The sequence below is a fragment of the Chiloscyllium punctatum genome, chromosome 40 (genome assembly GCF_047496795.1).
Source record: "Chiloscyllium punctatum isolate Juve2018m chromosome 40, sChiPun1.3, whole genome shotgun sequence".
In the NCBI taxonomy this organism is placed as follows: domain Eukaryota; kingdom Metazoa; phylum Chordata; class Chondrichthyes; order Orectolobiformes; family Hemiscylliidae; genus Chiloscyllium; species Chiloscyllium punctatum.
This window is the reverse complement of record NC_092778.1, coordinates 22,124,579-22,145,627: the sequence shown is the minus strand read 5'-3', so window position 1 is coordinate 22,145,627 and position 21,049 is coordinate 22,124,579. Positions and strand designations below refer to the sequence as shown.

Genomic DNA, 21,049 nt, shown 5'->3' with positions numbered 1-21,049 from the left:
CACATCTATCCCATGAGTACACACACAAGAAACTCAGTTCTTCTTTCTCACACACATGTCCATATAGCTCTCACCTAATTTAGCTCTGCAACAATGTTTGGTTGAATCAGCTCTCTTTTAAAAGGTGCAGTTCTCAATTACAAGTCAAAAAAAAATTATACTGCATCAGTTATCTGGTCTGTGGTTATGACCCTATCCACTTATCTCTCTTGAAGAGCTAACATGGGAGAAGATCAGGCCTAGGAATAATATTAATGAAGTATTTAATATTCTGAACAGCCAAAAACATTGCAATACTCTACACATCCATAAATTCAACAACAAGGCAAAATCACATCCCGAATAAGAGGGAGGGGACAGGCAGATTTAAAAGTTTTGTGGGATATATTTTTTCTCCCTAGCAGGGATTCCAAAATGGACACCAAAAGACTTTTCAGAACTATACTCAGTGCTGGTTAAGCACAACATTTTCTGCAGACAGAGATTGGTCAGCAATATTCATTGCACCATAGAACCACAGTGAACAGTAGAGTTAATTCTGAAATATGTAAATAGTATGCTACATGGATATGGATGTATTAGATCACATGAAGAAATTCTGAAGAGAGATAAGTCTAAGAGTGTCCATAATTTAGAACATGAACCCTTGATCCAGCCAACTCTCAAAGCAAAGTAGAGCTCCCAACTTCTTCTATTCACACATCACAGAACTGTCTCCGAGGTGGACAGTGCAAACAAATAGTCCATAATGATCTTGAACGAACAAAACACATTGTGAGAGCTAGAAAATGACAACATAGACTATTTTAATTTGTACACTCTTACCAGTGCTTTAAAGACCATGAAAAATGAGAGCAGTAGTCATCCATTTGGCCCCTCATGCCTGCTCTGACATTCAGTCTGATCATTGTTGATCTAACTGAGGCCACACCACCAACTTACTGCTGCACCTTTGCAACCTTTAACTTCTTTGTCATTCAACTACCTGTCAAACTCAATCTTGAATATGTTCAATGGTCCAGTCCACCACTTTCTTTAGAAGATTCTACCTCACCCTTTATTTTCAAACTGTGCACTGTAGTCTTACCAAGAATCCACCCATCCACAAGAGAAAATATCGTACCAGCACCAACCTTGTCATGGAGGCACAGAATCTTAAATGGTCCAATAAGATTAGCTCATTTTTCCAAACTCCAATAGGTAGAGATCCAACCTTCATAACCTACGGTAACCCATTCAATCCAGAAATTGGACAAGTAAACCTTTTCTGAACTATTTTAAATACAAATTCATTAAGGAGACTAAAACTGTACGGACAGGATGCACTCTAACCAATGCCCTGCACAAATATACTAATACTTACCTACTTTTTAATTATTTCACCAAATTTGAGTGCACCGACAGCGTTATTGGGGATAGTCTTCCTGATTTTGATCCAGCAACACTGTAGAAATGGTGATTATGTATCTGAGTTGGGATGGTAAGAGACTTGGAAAGAAACTTGCAAGTGGTGCTGTTCCCATGTATTTGCCACATGGTACAGGTCGTGGTTTTGGAAGGTGCAGTCAGAGCAGCCTTGATGAGTTTTGGCAATATCCCTTGCAAACGGTACATACTATTGATACTGTGCATCAGTGTTGGAGGTGAATGGGGTGCCAAACAAGCAGGGTACTTTTTCTTGGACAGTGCCAAGCTTGAGTGTTGCTGAAGTTGCATTTATCCAGGCAAATGGAGAGCACTCCATCACACTCCTGACTTGTGTCTTGTAGATGGTGGATGTGCTTTAAGGATTCAAGGTATGAGTTACTCAGCACAGAATTCCCAGCCTCGGATCTGCTCTTGTAACCACAGGATTTATATGGCTAGTCCAGTTCAATTTCTGGTTATTGGCACCACCAAGATGTTAGTAGGGGTGGATTCAGCAATATAAAAGCCTCTGAACATCAAGGAGATGGTTAATACTTAGCAGTCATGTGGCATAAATATTATTTGGCATTTAACAGGTCAGGCTGGTAGTTTGCTTCAGTACCTGACGAATGGTGAATGATGCTAAGCATTGTACAAACATCAGCAATGCAACCAACATTTTATTTCTAACCTGTGATGTATCCAACTTATTGATGGTAAATTTGCAATTTGCTCCATAGTTGAAGATCTCATTCTTGCTGTGCATTGTGAATAACTCCCCATCCAGCGTTACAGTATGAGGAACCCGTATCTATACATTAAAGAGAAACCCGCAATAAAGCAAACGAGGTTGAGATAAACATTCAGGGTTTTATGAAAATATCTGTTAACAAGCTAAGTGATTTACTAGACCAGAGTGATTTTAATACAGGATCTCCGTATACCTGGAGACTGTGATCTACATCAAAATGCACCAGATGCCAGCAATCCATATCTGTGGATTTATTCTGATATTGTCCACTGAACTTCAAGGCATCTCTTTTGTTGATTCTCATTGTCGCTTCTGCCTCAAATTTTGCCTGTGATACAAGATATTGAGAATCTCAGTACTTCCATAAGGTATGAAATAGAAATCACAATCGGCACGCAGTTTGGAAATAACTGTAACAATGAAGAGCATAGCATTTAATCCTCAACATCCAGAAGCTTTATCTAGGCCAGCTCAAAAGCTTTGTAAATTTCAAACACATGAACTCTATTCAGATTTCAATCAAACTACTAAAGCTGTATCAAGCTGAGTTTCTTATACTATACAATGGATATCACAGACTAGAAATTATTGGAAATTTCACACATTTCTTATTCCTCTATTTGCCATTCCAACGTGGCCGTCAGTGTTTATTTAAAATAAATATTGATGTGGATTTTGCCTCCAGCAGTGTGTCTTTATCTAATGCAGCAATGCTTAAGTTCGGCCTCATAACATAAGCTCAGTGTGGTTAATATGGTATTGAAAGACCAAACAAATGTTTAAATGATCACATTTACAGAGATATAAGTGTCTCCGATGGTATTGGGCTATTCAGTTGCAAATAGTAACCGTTAACATATCATGCTTCAAGTGATCTTGGGGTCAAGATCGAGTATGTGAGCCTGAAGTCACATGCTATGATCAGGAATGATATCATGACCATGTCCCTTAAAGGTAGACAGTATACAGTAAAGTTATTGATGGTGAGACATAATACAATAGATAGCTCACTTGGACAGAGGAATATTACAAATGCATTCACAATTTATTTCCTGATTTCACCCCCAAGAATTTCAAGCCTCATGTTTAATAATACTAAGCACAATTGGCGACCGAGTAATGTGTCTGGTTTTTGTTCCTAATAAAATAGAAAATACTCTGGCCTTAGAAAAGTTCAAGTGGAGAGCTGCAAGAGTGATTTCTAGCTTAAAAGCTCAGTTATGTTCAAGGACACTGATTGTTTGTTTTACGCAGCATTCATGTAAAGGTGAGCTCATGAAGGCTTGTAAAATAATTGATTAGAGAGAGTCTTTACTGACTGTTTGGGTTTAACAAATTGGTAAAGATCTGGAGACTTGATTTTAAATTATACAAGAGTAGGACAGACTGAATATCTGGTGACTTGCTGTTCCCAGAGAATTGCAAGGCCTGAGAAATATACTACCAGCTGGTGAAGTTAATGATGGCTTTTCTGTATGTCCTCAATTATTCCGGACTGCAGGAGAGGTCACATCAGGAGGTAGTCAGACAGAGACAGACAGACAGACAATAGGACTGATCGAAAATTATTATGGCGGCAGGTGCCAAATTGCAATGATGACATAAATAAAACAAGTAATCATAACTCACAGCATAGCTAAAAACCATCAAAGTAAAAGTATGAAATAGACAAACTGCTTAATTATGAACATTTCTGTATGCCAACAGTTACAACATATTGCAAAATACATCGTATTATAACTCTATAATTTCCAGAATTAAAACTGGCCCATTGAAATCTGCATTTTGTACTAAAATGCTACCAATCATAGATTGTCAGGTTAAGTTAACTAAATTCTCAACTTTTTCTCAGCCTTGTACTAGTTATGAATTTTATAAAGTGGGAGATAGGACCATGATGTAAATTATACATTCGGTGGAATTTTCTCCTTAATTCCAGAGTGGTTTTCCTTGTGGCTACAATAAGATATAGTAGGAATGGGAAATGGGATTCACAAGTTTGTAGTGAAGCCCAAACAGCAATTTTTCCACCTTCACCAAGGAAGCACAGATTCATAAGAGCATCTTTAGAAATAATCCTCAGTCCACTTGATTTCCTGGATTGATTTAGATTACATTAGATTAGATTACTTACAGTGTGGAAACAGGCCCTTCGGCCCAACAAGTCCACACCGCCCCGCCGAAGCGCAACCCACCCATACCCCTACATCTACCCCTTACCTAACACTGTGGGCAATTTAGCATGGCCAATTCACCTGACCTGCACATCTTTGTGACTGTGGGAGGAAACTGGAGCACCCGGAGGAAACCCACGCAGACACGGGGAGAATGTGCAAACTCCACACAGTCAGTCGCCTGAGGCAGGAATTGAACCCGGGTCTCTGGTGCTGTGAGGCAGCAGTGCTAACCACTGTGCCACCGTGCCGCCCACTGTCTGAGCAAGTTCACAGCAACATATCTGTACTTACCAACTCAGAATTTTCTTGAGGTTTTTTTTGCCATTTCTGGGACATTACCGGGAGATTCCAGGGATGGGTGTGGTGATGAGGGAAGAAGGATGTGTCTGAAGCAGCACAGTGTATGACCAGCTTGATCAACAGTTGGTCACCTGTCTGTCTGTCTGTTAACTTTGTATATTTGTAATTTATTTTAAAATCAACGAATAAAATTCTTGCTGCCTTGTGGTCTTTTTTCTTTCACTGTTCTATTTCCCTTCTCTCCTATTTTATTGGTTATGCACCAAGTTTATTTTATTCTACGTGAAAACTCTACCTAATTGACTTAATTTTCTATTTTTACCCCAGTTTAAACGTGCTGCTAAGATTTAATGGGTGCTATGAATAGCAAAATTTCAAACTTCTATATTTTCAAAGCAGAATTTTCAACTTGCAGTGGTCCAGGCCAGGACACATTTTAGCAAATTCTATCAATGAAATTCTGACTAGCATTGCTGACAAGTGACTTTGAGTAGTACCATCCATCAATGGCGATCTGACCACTAACAAACAAAGGGATTTTCCTCTATTTAAAAACATTACACAAATGTTGCTGTAGTTAAAAGCATGGTTCAAATTTCAACTTCAGGCTACATCAATTTTTACAACTTGCGCCAAAATTTCTGGGGTGAGCTATCTCACTGCACACCCAGTTAGTTAAATAGCTTCAGCTGGAAACTTTGTCCCTGCTGTAAATACTTGGAAGTACACAGCAAAGACATTAGAGCATCTGCAATTGTGGTGAATGACATTTTATCTCCTGAATAAACGAGAAAAGGATTGAAAAACTAAGGACTGAGGCTGAGGGTGAATTAGAGTGGGTGAAGTCCGTGTCAATCAAGAGCTGAAAGAGAGAGAGCACGCAAGAAAGAGACTGGATTCAAAAAGGGAACAACGTGACAGAAAAGAAAATTGCTGGGAAAATACTTAAAACTTTGTATTTGATTTCTTTTTCAAATCCCTAACTATAATAAGGGATGAAAGTCTGCACCTAGAATTTCCCACTTGGCAATTCTTAATAATCATGGCAGTCAAAACAGTGACTATGCTATGAATTATGGGAGCTGCAGCTCTGTAGCGAGGTTAATGGAGAAATAACAGGCAAATGTTGTAATTTCATGAAACCCAAGTTCATTAGAACAGGGTAGTGTTTTCTCAAAACTAACGTGGCGAAATTGTGGCGTTTCACAAGTCCTGAGTCATCAGTTCCTCACCACTTGTTGCTAGTCAAGTTGCAGAGTAAAAATGGCACACATTGTTCAGACACATAAGTTTCAGCACTTACGTGCTGAGATTATTAGAACAACTGCATTGGCCTACAACATTTGCAGTTTCTGACACCCAAAAACCCATTCTGATAGGAATTAGCATACTGACTTTTGAATTGAAAGTGAAAGCAATACGGGCAGATCAGAGTTAAATCACAGAGATAAGTAACGGGTAGGTGTTTTTTGGACTGGTCATGTTCAATTCCATAAAAGGGCTTATATATCTTTCAGCTCCTTATTTTCCTTAAAATATTAAACAAAAGCTAATGGGCCCAGTGTACTTCTAACAATTTCTATCTGGAATTTAAGTGAATGGCTATCCTATACTTCTAGCCATTACATTACATGTGAAGCAACAAGCTAGACATGAATACTATTGTATAGTAGCCAAATAGATTCTGTAGCTAAAAAGCAAGATTGACACCAGAGATGAAGCACACTATAACATAAACTCGGGCTTGGAGGGTTAAATTTATGAGGACAATTCCATAAACCCTTCTTCTATTCCCTTGGATTAAAAAGATGGACAGGTGAAACAATCGAGGCTTTTAGAAGGATGGGTGAGTTAGATACAGAGAGACCATTTTGTCTGGTGGAAGGATCAGAAACAAGGAGAAGCCATCCTTAGAGCAGCACGTGGTTGCACATGTAGACAGAAAGAAACTCGAGGCCCACCTGGAATATATTGGGACCCCAAGACCACCTCGCAATCCACCCCTACCTACCAACCCCAGTGCACCAGGAAAACTCCACTTGGCCTCTGACAGTAGGCCTTAACAGACTATTGACTGATACAATTGGCTACCCACCACACTGCAGGTAGGTGGCCCTCACATTCCCCTCATGGGCTGAGGCTCAAATGGAACCAGGGAGCCCACGTACTGGCTGAAAATTCCATTGCTGCCTTCTGCCGCCACCGCCACGTAATTCAACACCCTGGAAACATTTGGCCATTGGGGGTTTTTGGACAGTCATGATGCACAGGGCTATGGGAGATTGGCACTAGAAAATAGAGACCATTAACTAACAGTCAGTGCAGGCACAGTGGGCTGAATGGCCTCCTTCTGCACCGTAACAATTCAGTGACTCCCTCACACAGGCTTGGAGGAAATCTAAACTCTTCCCAAAAAGACTGTGGATGCGCAGGCCATTTGAGTTTTCAACTTTGAGCTGGACAGATGGTTTTTTGAGTGTATTCACGCCCAAAGATATAAGGCAGATGAAGAAAACAGGAGCAATATTGTTTCGAACACTGTGAAGGACTGAATGAACTGCCCGAGGCTCCCCTGCCGAGCAGAGAAGCAGCTGAGCTGTACCTACCATGTGGTCTGTCTTTGTTCTGACACAAACATCCATGTTCTTCGGGATCACGTCACCATTATAAGGGTGCACTAAAGCGACACAGATCTGAAAGAAAGAGTTATTAGAAATATGCGGAATATTAATGAAGCTTCTAAACCTGGAGCTAAGTGTCCTGTATTCTAAATATTACGCATAATCGATTTAAAAAAAATCCACAAAATAAACTATCAATGTCTATGTGAGGTTTTACATTTTGGTCAGAAAAATAAAAAGGCAAATTATTATTTAAATGGGAAGCAGATTCAAAGCGCAGAGGGATCTGGGTGGCTTTGTACATGAATCGCAGGAAGTGTGTGTGCAGGTACACCATATAATAAGAAAGGCAAATGAAACCTTGGCATTTACTGCAAAAGTACTGGACCATACAAGTAAAGAAGTATTGTTACAATGAAATAAGGCATTGGTGAGACCACACTTGGAGTACTGGGTCCAGTTTTGGTTTCCTTACTTAAGGAAGGGTATGGTAGCACTGGAGGCCGTTCAGAGAAGGTTCACCAGATTGACTCCAGGGATGAAAGGTACAAGGAGTGGTTCAATAGCATGGGCTTGTACTGACTGGAGTTTAGAAGAATGAGGGGGGATCAAATTGAGGTCTATAAAATGCTGAAGGGGTTTGACAAAGTGTACATTGAACAGACGTTCCCCATTGTAGGAACAGTTAGAACAAGAGGGCAGAATGAAGGGGAAGTAGGTTCAAAAACTGAGATGAGGCGAAACTACTTCCCTGAGGGTTGTGAATCTGTGGAATTCATTGCCTCAGAGTGCAGTGGAGGCGGAGTCAGTCAACAGATTCAAGAAAGAAAGATGTATTTCTGATGAAAAATGAGATAAGGGCAATGGGGAGAACATGGGAAAGTGGAGTTGAGACCAGGAAAAGATCAGCCATGATCATGTTTAAATGGTGGAGCAAACAAAAGGGGCTGTATTGCCTCCTCCTGCTCCTAATTCTGGAGTTCCTATATGTGTACACTCTGAGGCTAGGAGCACAACCTGAAGGCAAAGAGTGAGTGGGGTTTACTAAGAAGCCACTACTCTTTCCAATGTGAGGGGACACAATCAAGACACAAACACGAAGAAGCAAGGAATAACAAAAACCTTTTCGCTGCATCTAGAGTAGGATTGTTGATGGGGTGGTCTTGTCTCCTGGCAGGAAACCCTCTTATAAGTTAAAAAAAAGGCCTGTTGTATATTTGATCATCCCAGACACAAACAGGTATTCAGTTGCAATTAGAGCCACAAGGGGGAGGGATCCATATCAGACCCACACGGGAAGGTGTGGAAGAGCAAGCCCATAGTCCAGGATTCGAGAAGCAAGGTTCGGGATTATGAGGGAGAAGGGGAGGGGCCTTCTCAGGTTGTGGGTTGGGGTAAGGAGTACACAGGACACCTTCGATAAGGGTGCAGACACCCAATGGGCACCCCTTCATTCTATGCCCATTCGCTTGAACAAGCGCCTTTGATTGAGTTGGCCCTTCCTGAGGCTGTTCCCCAGGAACATGGCGTGGTACCAGGCCTGTTTGTCAACGTGTTAATTCCAGGGACCCCCTCAATTGGTGATGGGGTAGAACGAATTACTTATGGATGTTGTTGTCACAAACTTAATTCCAGTGGAGTTGGGAAGGGACGGTGAATGTGTATGTCAACAGGAAATTTAGGAAGGGTTCGGACCAATTCCACTTGGAATAATTTATAGGGGCAAAGGATCTTAAAACTTCTTAACAGAAATGATTATTATTTGAATTAATGCAACATTTATGAAGCAGATATTAGACAGATTAATTCCTTAGGGAGCGTAGGTAAAAGGTGACCATGGCTTAAAAGTCCTTGGTCTAGACACTCAGCTACTTGTGTTGATTTTTCCTTACGTAAGGTTTCTCAGGCTGATATCCAAGGATGAGTGTGTGAATCGTTTCATCTTTCTCATTCACCAAAGCTTTCACTTCCAAAACATAGTGTTTCTTTTTCTTGTCTACGGTGAAAGTCTCCTGTAGGAGGATGTTCTCTGGTATTGGCAGCTTAAAAGGATGGCTACAAAAATGAGACACAGAATCAAATGAATACAGGCTTGGAATTTGCTGCAAAAACAAAATAACGATCATGCTGTCATTTGGATGAAAGCTGGACAGTAATTTGTCCTGAACAAGCCATGCCCTGTGAGTTGCCCATTGCCACAAACCACTGGATGACTTGCCATTATCCTGGTGAAAACTAGAGCTTAAACATCCAATGAGTTTCATTCAATGGCTGCATTTATGTATAACTGAAAAAATTTGGGATGGTATTTACCAGAGTAGGGACACCTTTAATAATCATACTTTATGTTCCTAATAAGTCAATTAACTTATTTGACTGAGTAAAGAAGAATTTAAACTGTCAAAACTCATTCCTGCAGGAAGAAATTTTTTTTTAATAGAATTAGAGAACTTGAAATTTTAAATTTTTTTGACAATTTTTTCTGTCTGTATTTTTTTTTTGTTTCTTCCTTAATCCCAGTCTCCTTTCCCTTTCTGCACCAGAATTGACCCTAATTCACCCAATTTCCTTTTCTGTCATCCCTCTGTGTTTTCTTTTCTCTAGACTTCATTCAGATTGTATACAAGGTGGAAGACTGGACTTCACATTCACCAAGACCTCCAATGCTAGTTTCTATCATCAACCTACACTTTCAACAACTTTCACTGCAAGGACATTTTGAGGAGAGGGAAAAGTCTAACGGGACGTGAAAGGAGATATCCCATTCAGACAAATTCTGAGCCAGTACCTTTCTGTGAACTCTGAAATAGGAATCCAATAGAGGAGTTCACTGGACTAAATATTAATGGACCTGTGTTGATCATTTGAATTTGCCCCCTTCACTTCCTTCTATTTCTCTATCATTGTGGCTTTTCATCAGTTCTCATAGCATTTGATGTGTATTATTCAAAATCCTGCCGGTCATGCAGTACTCAAGTTCTAGTTGAATGAAGACAGAGTAGCATTACCATTCATCAACAAAGCACCTAAAGGGTGCCAGGGTCATGCAATTTACTTCTTCAGTATCCGCAGTTCATTGTTTTATTTTCCATGCAATTTACTGTTTACAGTCATAGAGATAACTCACAATGTGGAAAGCAGAAGTGGACATTTGGACTGAAAACTAATAGAAATATGAACAACACTCAGATAGCCGTTATAGCTTCAGTAGTTATAGTCTTAGAGCTAAACAGCATGAAAATAGACCTGTACAACTCATCCATGCTGACCAGATAACCTAAATTAATCTAGTCTTACTTGCCAGCATTTGGCCCATATCCTTCTAAACCCTTCAGGGCGGCACGGTGGCACAGTGGTTAGCACTGCTGCCTCACAGCGCCTGAGACCCGGGTTCAATTCCCGCCTCAGGCGACTGACTGTGTGGAGTTTGCACATTCTCCCCGTGTCTGCGTGGGTTTCCTCCGGGTGCTCCGGTTTCCTCCCACAGTCCAAAGATGTGCAGGCCAGGTGAATTGGCCATGTTAAATTGCCCATAGTGTTAGGTAAGGGGTAAATGTAGATGTAGGGGTATGGGTGGGTTACGCTTCGGCGGGGCGGTGTGGACTTGTTGGGCCGAAGGGCCTGTTTCCACACTGTAAGTAGTCTAAAAAAAATATTCATTTACCCATCCAGATGCCTTTTAATTGTACCAGCCTCCACCACTTAACTGGCAGCTTTTTCCGCATATTCCCCATGAAAAAATCTACTCTTTTAGATCCATTTTTATATCTCCCCTCTCACCTTCAACCTATGCTCTCTAGTTTTGGAATCCCCTACCCTGGGAAAAAGACCTTGTCTATTTATCCTATCCACACCCCTCATGATTTTATAAATCTCTATAAAGGTCACCCCTCAGCCTCCAATGCTCTAGAGAAAACAGCCCCAACCTATCCAGCCTCTCCCAATAGATTTCCAGCATCTGCAGTCCTCACTTTTGCCCAATAGCTTAAACCCTCCAACCCTGGCAACATCCTTGTAAATCTTTTCTGTTGTTTTAACAATATATGCTGGGGCCTGATTTTTTTATACATCACCGCCGAAGAAATAGCATCACAATCATCCGACAGACATTAGTGCAGTGTGGCGGAAGTGGGTACTGCAGATACTGGAGATTAGAGTCAAGGTTAGAGTGGTGCTGGAAAAGTACAGCAGGTCTAATGAAGGGCTTTTGCCCAAAGTTTCAATTTTCCTGCTCCTTGGATGCTGCCTGACCTGCAGTGCTTTTCCAGTATCACTCTAATCTTGATTAGAGAAGTGTGCCTGTATCCAATTGGGGTCCTTAGACCACATTATGAAATTGCTGAAAAGAAACATGCCACATGTTGTTGAAACTTCATATCTTGCACTCATCAGGACAGATGCAAGAATACCAAATTTCAAAGGCAGCAAAATATTACATAAAAAAGGGGAATACCGAATGGTTGGCAAGTCGACTAGACCTGCCAACCAATCAGCACCCTCTACTCATGCAGTATAAGTTGTCATTCTCTTTGAGATTTGGTATTTTTGCAATTCTATCCTGAGGAGTATGAGTTGTATAGCTTCAACAGTATATCCCCTTTTCTCAAAAATGTTTGAGAGCAAGGTTTATTTCGAAGCTGTTTCCAAATGAAGACCACACAGCTATCTCAGTGACCACCCCCACCCCCCACCTCCCCCCCCCCCACCTCCTCCAACCCCCAGTGATACTGAGAAAGAGAGTCAGGTTTGAGGAACGACAAATATCACCTGAATTGAATTAATGCACGGTTCTGGAAAAACATCTTCTCTCTCTTCAATTCCTCGATTTGTCCGTTCAACTGCACTATCAATGGTGGGCTCTTACCGTCTGTCCAAAGGGCCATCACTGCAATGGTCCTTTTCTTCTTTGGCTGTGAATTAACAGCAGGTTATAAGATTTCTCAATAAATATTGCTTCATTTGAAACCAGAGATGTAGTTCTCCTGTTATTTATTTTATGTGGATGACTTGCCAAACCTCAATGATTTTGCCAAAGCCACAAAACGTTTTCCTTTGATCCTGCCTTCGACACACATGAAAACACTTCAGTGACTGCAAATGTTATTTCATTCAATGTGGAGTACATCTGGCTTTAACCAGCTGAGGTTGGTTAGATCAGGACTCAGACCAGTGATGCCAGCTAGCACCTATTGGTTCCAAGAAAGAAAGAAACTAATCCAATCCCCCAGAATTTAAACATCGCCTTTCTAAATGCTAAAATTTAAGGATTGTCAGGACAACAGTACATTTGATGCAACATTAACTTTAAAGTGAGTGATAGAAAATTCTCACAATGCTTTTGCTCAAACAGTAGCCCTTCTGGTGATACTGGCACCAGTAAATTTCAGGTTCCTGTTTCAGAATATAGTTTTAGAGTCTGAAAGTCACGATATTTCAGGAAAACCACTCAATAAATAGGACAAAGTGTTTCTGCAAATCATCTTGAATGAGTAACTTACAAGTATCAAGTTGGGTCACTGGAACGAGGTTGGCCAGAAGATCCCTGATCGGAACTGTTAACCTGGGACAATCAGGGAGCCCTGGCTGACTGATAATACACAGGACTCTTAGGGATCCTCCTCACTATAGGGACTGGCTCTGTGTGAGCAAATCAGCGTTCACATACTGTGCACGTGTAAACAAAAGACAGCTTGGTAACGGGGTACCGGTCTCCGTGGAGTTATTTCAGGTAGCAATCAGCTTTACAATTGGTGTTATTCTGCTCTGCACCATCTCTAGCATTATCACATCATTGCTATAATGTGGATTCCAGAACAACACACAATATCTTGTGGAGTTTTGCAACCCACATTATGGGAGGGATATTATTTCACTGGGACATGGTGCAGAGGAGATTTACCGGGATGTTGCCTGGGCTGGAGAGTTTCAGTTCTGAAGAGAGATTAGACAGACTGGGGATGTTTTCGTTAAAGAGGAGATTGAGGAAGAACATGACTGACATGTATAACATTATAAGAGGCATCAATTGGGTAGACATGAATAAACGTTTTCCCTTGCTGAAGGTTTCAATGACCAAGGGGCATACATTTCTAGTAGGGGGCAGGAGGTTTACAGGAAAAATGCTTTCACCTAGAGGGTGGTGGGGATATGGACACACTGTAAGAGTATAAGAGTAGTAGAGTGTTTCTGACCAGCACAGACTCGATGGGTCAAATGGCCTTTTTCTGTGCTGTAACCTGTATGACTCTCTCGGTCTCAAACATTCAACATAGAATTTTAGGAAGAGACCTTACAGGGCTGTACAAACTAATTACATAGAAAATGGTCATTCAATCATTTATTATACAGAGGGAATAGGCAGTAGGGAGCAGGCTTTAACTATTAACTAGCAGCTTTCAGACCGTTATCAGGAGTTGTCTTCCATTCAAACCCTGGTAAACATTTAAAATGGGCTTTGAAGCAGAGCAGAAACCTAGGAAGCATAGGGAAAAAAAAGACTTGATCTTAGTGCCTATGTTGGATGTGAAGATACATCACACATGGAAATGAGCAACATCGCACTGGACTGCATTCCCCACCCCACAAACTGGAAGGTCTCACCTCCTCTCTGCTTGTGTAGTTAGCTGTGAAATTAAACTCTTTCTTCTGATGCTTTAGCCAAAACGAGGCAGACTTGAGCTTCTCTTTACTTTCCACAAGGATTTTGTTCTTAATGGGAAGGTTCCAAAGGGAGACGACCTCACTGTGGCTCCTGAACAAACTTTCAGTAATGTGTCCAAAAGTTGATGCCTGACAAAAGTATGTATAACACTGTGAGAAAGCTCACCCTTTTAACCATTACTATTATTACAGCTCTTTTTAATTGTCCTCGAGCCCATTATCTGTTTTGAGATTGAAATCAAATGTATTACAAAAAGGAAATATAATATCCAGAAGGAAAAAATGAGGATGTAATTAAATGATATAAGTTATAAGAATCTTATAATTTATGATTTCTGATCAGAATCAATTGTTCTTTATTTCCAATCATCCCATTTGTTGAAACAGCTGCAACAAAACCAAAAATTCACTCCTACATCTCGAGCATTCGTTTCTACTGACTTAACAGTTTCACTATCTAAATTCGCATTTCATTTCAGACTGATCTGAACTAAAGCAGATTGTAATTCAGATAAACTGTTCGCTCCGAGTTAAAGTTCCAGACGCAGCAGCTTTTCAACATGCTGTGTTGAAGATGGAAAAAGTTCTTGGTGAATAAAGACTGTCTGAAGTTTCGAAGTGTCCACCGATTCTTCTAGAATTTATTTGAATCTCTCTGCTGTTGCAAAAATGATTCCAGGTGTTGAAAGCTGCCTATCACACCCCCAGATACAAAGTCAACCATTTTTGTTGGGGGGAGGGAAACAAGGGCAGGTTACAAATACAATTGGTTCACGTTCACAAAACAGCAGCTGCTTCCAGTTATAGAATCATACAGCATAGGAAACACCCTCGGTCCAACCAGTCCATGCCAACCATAATCCCAAACTAAACTAGTCCCACCTGCCTGCACTTGGCCCTTGTCTCTCCAAGCATTTCTTATTCATGAACTTATCCAAATGTCTTTTAAACGTTGTAACTGCACCCATATTGACCATTTTCTCTGGAAGTTTATTCCACACATGAACCACTGTGTTTAAAAAAAAGGCCCCTCGTGTCTTTTTTAAATCTTTCTCCTCTCACCTATGGGTGGGTTTAGCACTGCTGCCTCACAGTGCCAAGAAGCTGGGCTCGATTCCAGCCTCACGTGGCTGGTTTCCTCCCACAGTCCATCGATGTGCGGATTAGGTGGATTGGCCATGATTTGCTCCACCATCTGTTATGATCGTGGTTGATCATCCAACTCAATAGCCCATGCCTTTTTTCTCATATTTTTTTTCTCCCTTTAGCCCATTGTGTCCAGGGATGTGCAGGCCAGGTGGAAATAGCTTTGGGAAATCCAGGGTTCCAGGCTTGGGGTCTGGATGGGCCGCTCTTTCAAGGGTCAGTGTGGGCTGAATCACCTGCCTAACACTGTAGGGATTATATTCTAGATTGGCAGTTTTAGGGTGGCACGGTGGCTCAATGGTTAGCACTGCTGCCTCATAGCACCAGGGACCCAGGTTCAATTCCCCCCTTGGGTGACTGGCTGTGTGAAGTTTGCTTGTTCTCCCCGTATCTGTGTGGGTTTCCTCTGGGTGCTGCGGTTTCCTCCCACAATCCAAAGATGAGCAGGTCAGGTGAATTGGCCAAGCTAAATTGTGTATAGTGTTAGGTGCATTAATCAGGGGGAATGGGTCTGGGTGGGTTACTCTTCGGAGGGTCGGTGTGGACTTGTGGAGCCAAAGGGCCTGTTTCCACACTGTAAGAAATCTAATCTAATCATTCACATGGGAGGTACTGGTGAGGGGGCAGGGAGGCTGAAGAACCTAAATGAGTCCCAGTAAGAAGAAAGCATTGCTGAGCTTATAGCAGGACTTTATTAGCAGTGCCTAACCCTGTCGCTTTGAGGCTGCTCCACCATTTTGTATGATTATGGTTGATCATCCAACTCAATAGCCCATGCCTCTCTTCTCTCATATTTTTTGATCCCTTTAGCCCCAAGTACAATATCCAACTACAGCAGCACTGTGGCTCAGTGGTTAGTCCTGCTGCCTCACAGCACCAGGGAGCCGGGTAAGATTTCACTCTTGGACGACTAACTGTGCGAAGTTTGAACATTCTGTGTCTGTGCGGGTTTCCTCCGGGTGCTCTGGTTTCCTCCCACAGTCCAAAGATGTGCAGGTTATGTGGATTGGCCATGATAAATTGCCTAAAGTTTCTAGGGGTATGCAGGCTAGGTAGGTTAGCCATGGGAAATGTGGGGTTACAGAGAAAAGGTAGGGAGGTGGTTTGGGTGTGATGCTCTTTGGAGGGTCTGTGTGGGGTGAATGACTTGCTCCCTCACTTTAGGGATTCCATGAACTCCTCCTTGAAATCATACGATGTTTTACCCTCCACTACTTTCTGCGGCAGAGAATTCCACAGGTCTGGGTGAAGATCTTTCTCCTCATCCTCAGTCGTAAACAGCCTACAACGTTTACTATCATAAAGTAATACAGCATGGAATCAGGCCCTTCAACCCAAACGAGTCCATGCTGACCATGGTGCTCATTCAGCTGGTTCCAATTGGCTGCATTTGGTTCATATCCCTCTAAACCATTCACATCCTTGTACAATCCAAACTTTAAAAAAAATATCTTTAGACTGTGACGTCTGGACTTGGAATTCCTCAGTTACCAGAACATCCTTCCTACGTTGACCCGATCAAGTTACAATTTTCCAGGTTTCTGAGATCACTTCTCATTCTTCTGAATCCAATGAATATAATCCTAACCGATTCAACCTCTCCTCGTGCACAAGTCCTGCCACCCTCAGTTCTCCTTTTTACAAAAGCAGGAATTTTTAAATAGGATTCCCAAACACTTTGGGGGATCCCCAATTTAAATGTAGTGCTGATGAATCCCAGCGTTTTGTGGAGATCCCAGTATTGGACAGAATAAATGAGGCAGGTAGTGTATATGTGAGTGCTACCCATGTGTTCCCTGTATGTCAGTCTTCAATCTTTACCTGGTCATCATAGGATTGAGGGTGGGAACAGCTAATTTTGAGGCCACATTTTGCAATAAAACCTGCTGAAGTTCCATTAAACAGTGCAGTGGTAATGTGTGATAAACCAAGACCGCATCTGATTGGAGATGACGTAGTTTGAACAAACAGGACCTAACTCTGGGATGGATAATTAGCCAAATACAGAGTCCTTACCAATCAGTAACAATGTGGGTGAGCTTGGATCCCTCTTTCTGCTGAATACTTGGAATTTATCCCTGTGCCTCAGTTTGTGCCAACTGCATTAAACTTCCTTTTAATAACCGAGGTTGATTCTGTTGAATTTTATTCTGCACTACTAACTCCCAAGCTAAAGTGCTTAGTATTAGAGAATATCAATTGTTACAGTGCAGAAAGAGGCCATTCATCCCATCGTGTCGCAACTGACTTTGAGCTCCTGATTTTTCCCGACCCTGTAATCGTTCATTGCCCTCTTGAATACCTCAAATGAACCCACCTCCACCACATCCACAAACAGTGCATTCCAGGCTCTAACTACTCACTGGGTCAAATGTTGTTCTCAGTTCAAATGTGATTCTTCTGAAAAATACTTTGAAACTGTGCCATCTGGTTCTTGATCAACTTACAAATGGAAACAATTTCTCCCTAACCACTCCATCCAGAAACCTCCTAATTTTGAAAAACCTCTATCGAACATTATTTTAGCTTTCTCTGTCAGGAAAACACTCCCAACTTTTTCAATCATTCCTCACACCTGAAATGTCTCAGACTTGGAGTCATACTCCTATATCTTGTCTATATCCTCTCCAATTCAAATATTTAATACTTGTGACTCAGTAATTCTCCAAAGATCTATGTTAACATTGTAATTTTTACCTTAATATCATCAATTAAGACTAATGTGTAATATAGGATTACAATCAGATTATGTTATGAATGATTCATGATACTTCAAGAAATGGATGATTATTTAGAATTAACCAGGTGAAAATTAAAAATGAAATTCAGCAGAGGCAATTTTTCCAACTTCTATGTTGGAGTCATACAAAACTTTGATTAATACACAATTAGAGTATTGTGTGCAGTTCTGGTCACCACACTATAGGTAGAGTGTATCTCTACTGGAGAGGGTGGGTAGGAGATTCACCAGGATGTTGTCTGGGGTAGAGCACCTTAGCAATGAAGAGAGATAGGCTTGGGTTGTTTTCTTTGCAGCAGAGAAGGTTTAAGAGGGACCTAATGGAGATGTATAAGATTAGGGGGGGCATGGACAAAATTAATAGAAAACAGCTCTTATGTGAAAAGTCAATGAAAAGGGGAAGCACTTCAGGTGAAGGCAGAAGATTTAGAGAGGAGTTGAGGAAAATTGTTTCACGGAGGGGATGATAAGGGTCTGGAATACTCTATCTGGGATGGTAACCTGTATATAGTCCTTGGATGAGCATTTGAAAATCATAACATAAGGCTATAGGCCAAGTGCTGGAAAATGGGACTTGTTTCGATATAACCTACTTTTGGCAGTACAGACCTGATGGCCTAAAGGGCCTCTTTCATATTGTGGCATCGGCAATCATTCGCTAATGACTATGATTGTCCACTGAAAAATTTCTATTTCACTGCTCATGGATTCCGTAGGTCCTTGTATGGCCAATGAGCCCAATCCTAGAGCCCCACCTCCAACCACACCTCTGGGGGCATGGAATTTAGATTACTTATGTACTTACATACAATGTGGAAACAGGCCCTTCGGCCCAACAAGTCCACACCGACCCTCCGAAGAGCAACCCACCCAGATCCATTCCCCTACATTTACCCCTTCACCTAACACTACGGGCAATTTAGCATGGCCAATTCACCTAACCTGCACATTTTTGGATTGTTGGAGGAAACTGGAGCACCTGGAGGAAACCCACACAGACACGGGGAGAACGTGCAAACTCCACACAGACAATTGCCTGAGGCGGGAATTGAACCCAGGTCTCTGGCGCTGTGAAGCAGCAGTGCTAACCACCGTGCCACCTATGGGCAATACATGCTGGCCTCGTCAGTGATATCCACGTATCTATCTATCCACTGGATGGGGTTGATGCGACAGCAAGCTTAGATGGGATTTCCTCACCCATATCTTCATTTAGCCACTTTCCGGGCCACTTAAATGGGATACCAAATGCTGTATGTTATCCATGGAATCTGACCTTCAGCAAATGTCACTTCAAGGAGAGCAGAGGAGAAAACTAAAGTGAGGGATAAAGAATTGATCTCCATGCCATAACAGATGGAAGAATTGCCTGATGTGTGGAAATTGGGAGGGTGTTGGTTGATAATGGAAAACAAAAACATAAGGTTATAAAATTGCCGAGACTTAGAAACATAAAGAATAAAATGAGGCTGGGTGTGATGAGGGCCTTCTCAACCCACAGTATAATACCCGGATAAAACCCCTCAGGGCAACTGGAATCTTCTCCGCCGGTTTAGGAGCAGAATAAAAGCTCACTCCATTGCCCAGGATTGTATTCTTAAATGATAGAGATATCATTGAGACAAACAAGGGAGGACATGGCGAGGGATTAGGAAATTCTAGACCACAGCATTTCTAATTACTGAGGGAATTTGCTGGGACATCCTCTTAAGATGTCCCTGAAGAGACTGGCTCTCGGAGTCTGAGGGAGCCATTCCAATCCCAAATAACCGTGCAAGAAATTCTGGAGTTAATTGACTACTGCTTGGACTGATGTCACGTGCAGTGGCTGCAGAACAGGAGAACACTCCACGTTTCTCTTGGCAATGAGTGCTTGGGGCAGGTCTGGTAGGCAGCAAGTGGTTACATGGGAGGAGGGGGAGGGTGGCAGCCTTCTGGAGGTGGCTTATGGGGCATGGGCACTGGTGGGGAATGGGCTGAAAACACACACATGAAAAATAGCTCACTGCAGCTAGCCACACTAATGCCTATATCCCACTCCTGCGTTGTCTACAATGAATGAATTGGCTCCTTGGCCTTTAGATTACTGGTATTCCATTCTCTGGCTCCTTTTCTGTATTTGCTGTCCGGTATTCCCAAACAATTGCAACCTTTCATATAGGATGTTCCTCCAAGTCGGTTTCTCTGAACGAGGGTCTCCCACACATTGACGTCTATGTTGCAGTTCTTGAGAGAAGCCTTCAGGGAGCCGTTGAAACACTTCCTTTATCCTTCTCTCTGTCAAATTACTTCTTTAAGCTGGGTGAGGATGATTTGCTTTCGCAGTCAGAACTCCTAGCCTCATTCTTGATGAAGGGCTTTTGCCCGAAACATTGACTTTCTCGCTCCTCGGATGCTGCCTGACCTGCTGTGCTTTTGCAGCACCACACTCTCAACTCTAATCTCCAGCATCTGCAGTCCTCACTTTCCCTCAGCATACGTCCAGTCCAACGAAGTTGGTTTCACATGATCACGGCCTCATTGCTGGGGCTGTTAGCTGCTTCAAGGACACTGATATCAGTGCACCTGTCCTCCCAGCTGATGCGGAGAATCCATCTCAAACAGCACTAATGGGACTGCTCAACGGTCTTGAGGTGGCATCTACATACAGTCAAAGTTTTGGAGCCATATAGAAATTTCAGAATGCTGACTGCCTTTTACACAAGGATCTTAGTATTAGCATGGATATCATGGTCATTAAAGATTCATCCTTCAGTGTCCAAAGATGGTGTTCACATATTGGATGATATGTTCAATCGACGTCAGCCTTATATTTGAGGTAGCTTCTTCACGTTCCACATTTGGGAGATGTCACCGATGATCTTAATGGAGGGGTGAACCGGAATTTGACAGGGACAGATTGGTAAAATCACTCTTCAATACTGTATGATTCTATGATTATCCCCCTCCTGTTAGCTCCTAAGAACATTCAGCCACCGTTCTCTGGCTGTGGGTTTGACAGGACAGGTTGCTGTCAATCAAACAGCAAAAGAAACAGCACCTTCTACAGATGTATCTGAGACCTGTGTCAACAAGACAAGCAACCCCATTAGCTCCTAAATCAGATAGAAGAATTATTAAATGAGCATCACAAGAAGTGTAATTCAACGTCAAAACAAATAGAGAAAATGAGACAAGAAAGGGGAAAGAAAATAGAATTAAGGAAAAGAGACAGATTTAGGAGAGATAGAAAGAACAGTTGTTTTTG

The 21,049-nt window shown here is 41.8% G+C and overlaps 1 protein-coding gene across 4 annotated transcripts in view; it reads right to left on the bottom strand.

The window, feature by feature from the left end:
* The window catches only part of LOC140464425 (uncharacterized), a 409,548-nt gene that overhangs the window by 161,642 nt on the left and 226,857 nt on the right, over positions 1 to 21,049 (bottom strand). For all 4 annotated transcript variants that reach the window (XM_072559463.1, XM_072559465.1, XM_072559466.1 and 1 more), the window contains exons 30-35: positions 13,857 to 14,045; positions 12,024 to 12,166; positions 9,149 to 9,311; positions 7,242 to 7,328; positions 2,352 to 2,486; positions 2,099 to 2,218 (exon numbers count right to left, since the gene is read on the bottom strand). In XM_072559463.1, coding sequence (XP_072415564.1) covers positions 2,099 to 2,218; positions 2,352 to 2,486; positions 7,242 to 7,328; positions 9,149 to 9,311; positions 12,024 to 12,166; positions 13,857 to 14,045 — 837 coding nt within the window. The remainder of the gene's footprint in view (positions 1 to 2,098; positions 2,219 to 2,351; positions 2,487 to 7,241; positions 7,329 to 9,148; positions 9,312 to 12,023; positions 12,167 to 13,856; positions 14,046 to 21,049) is intronic.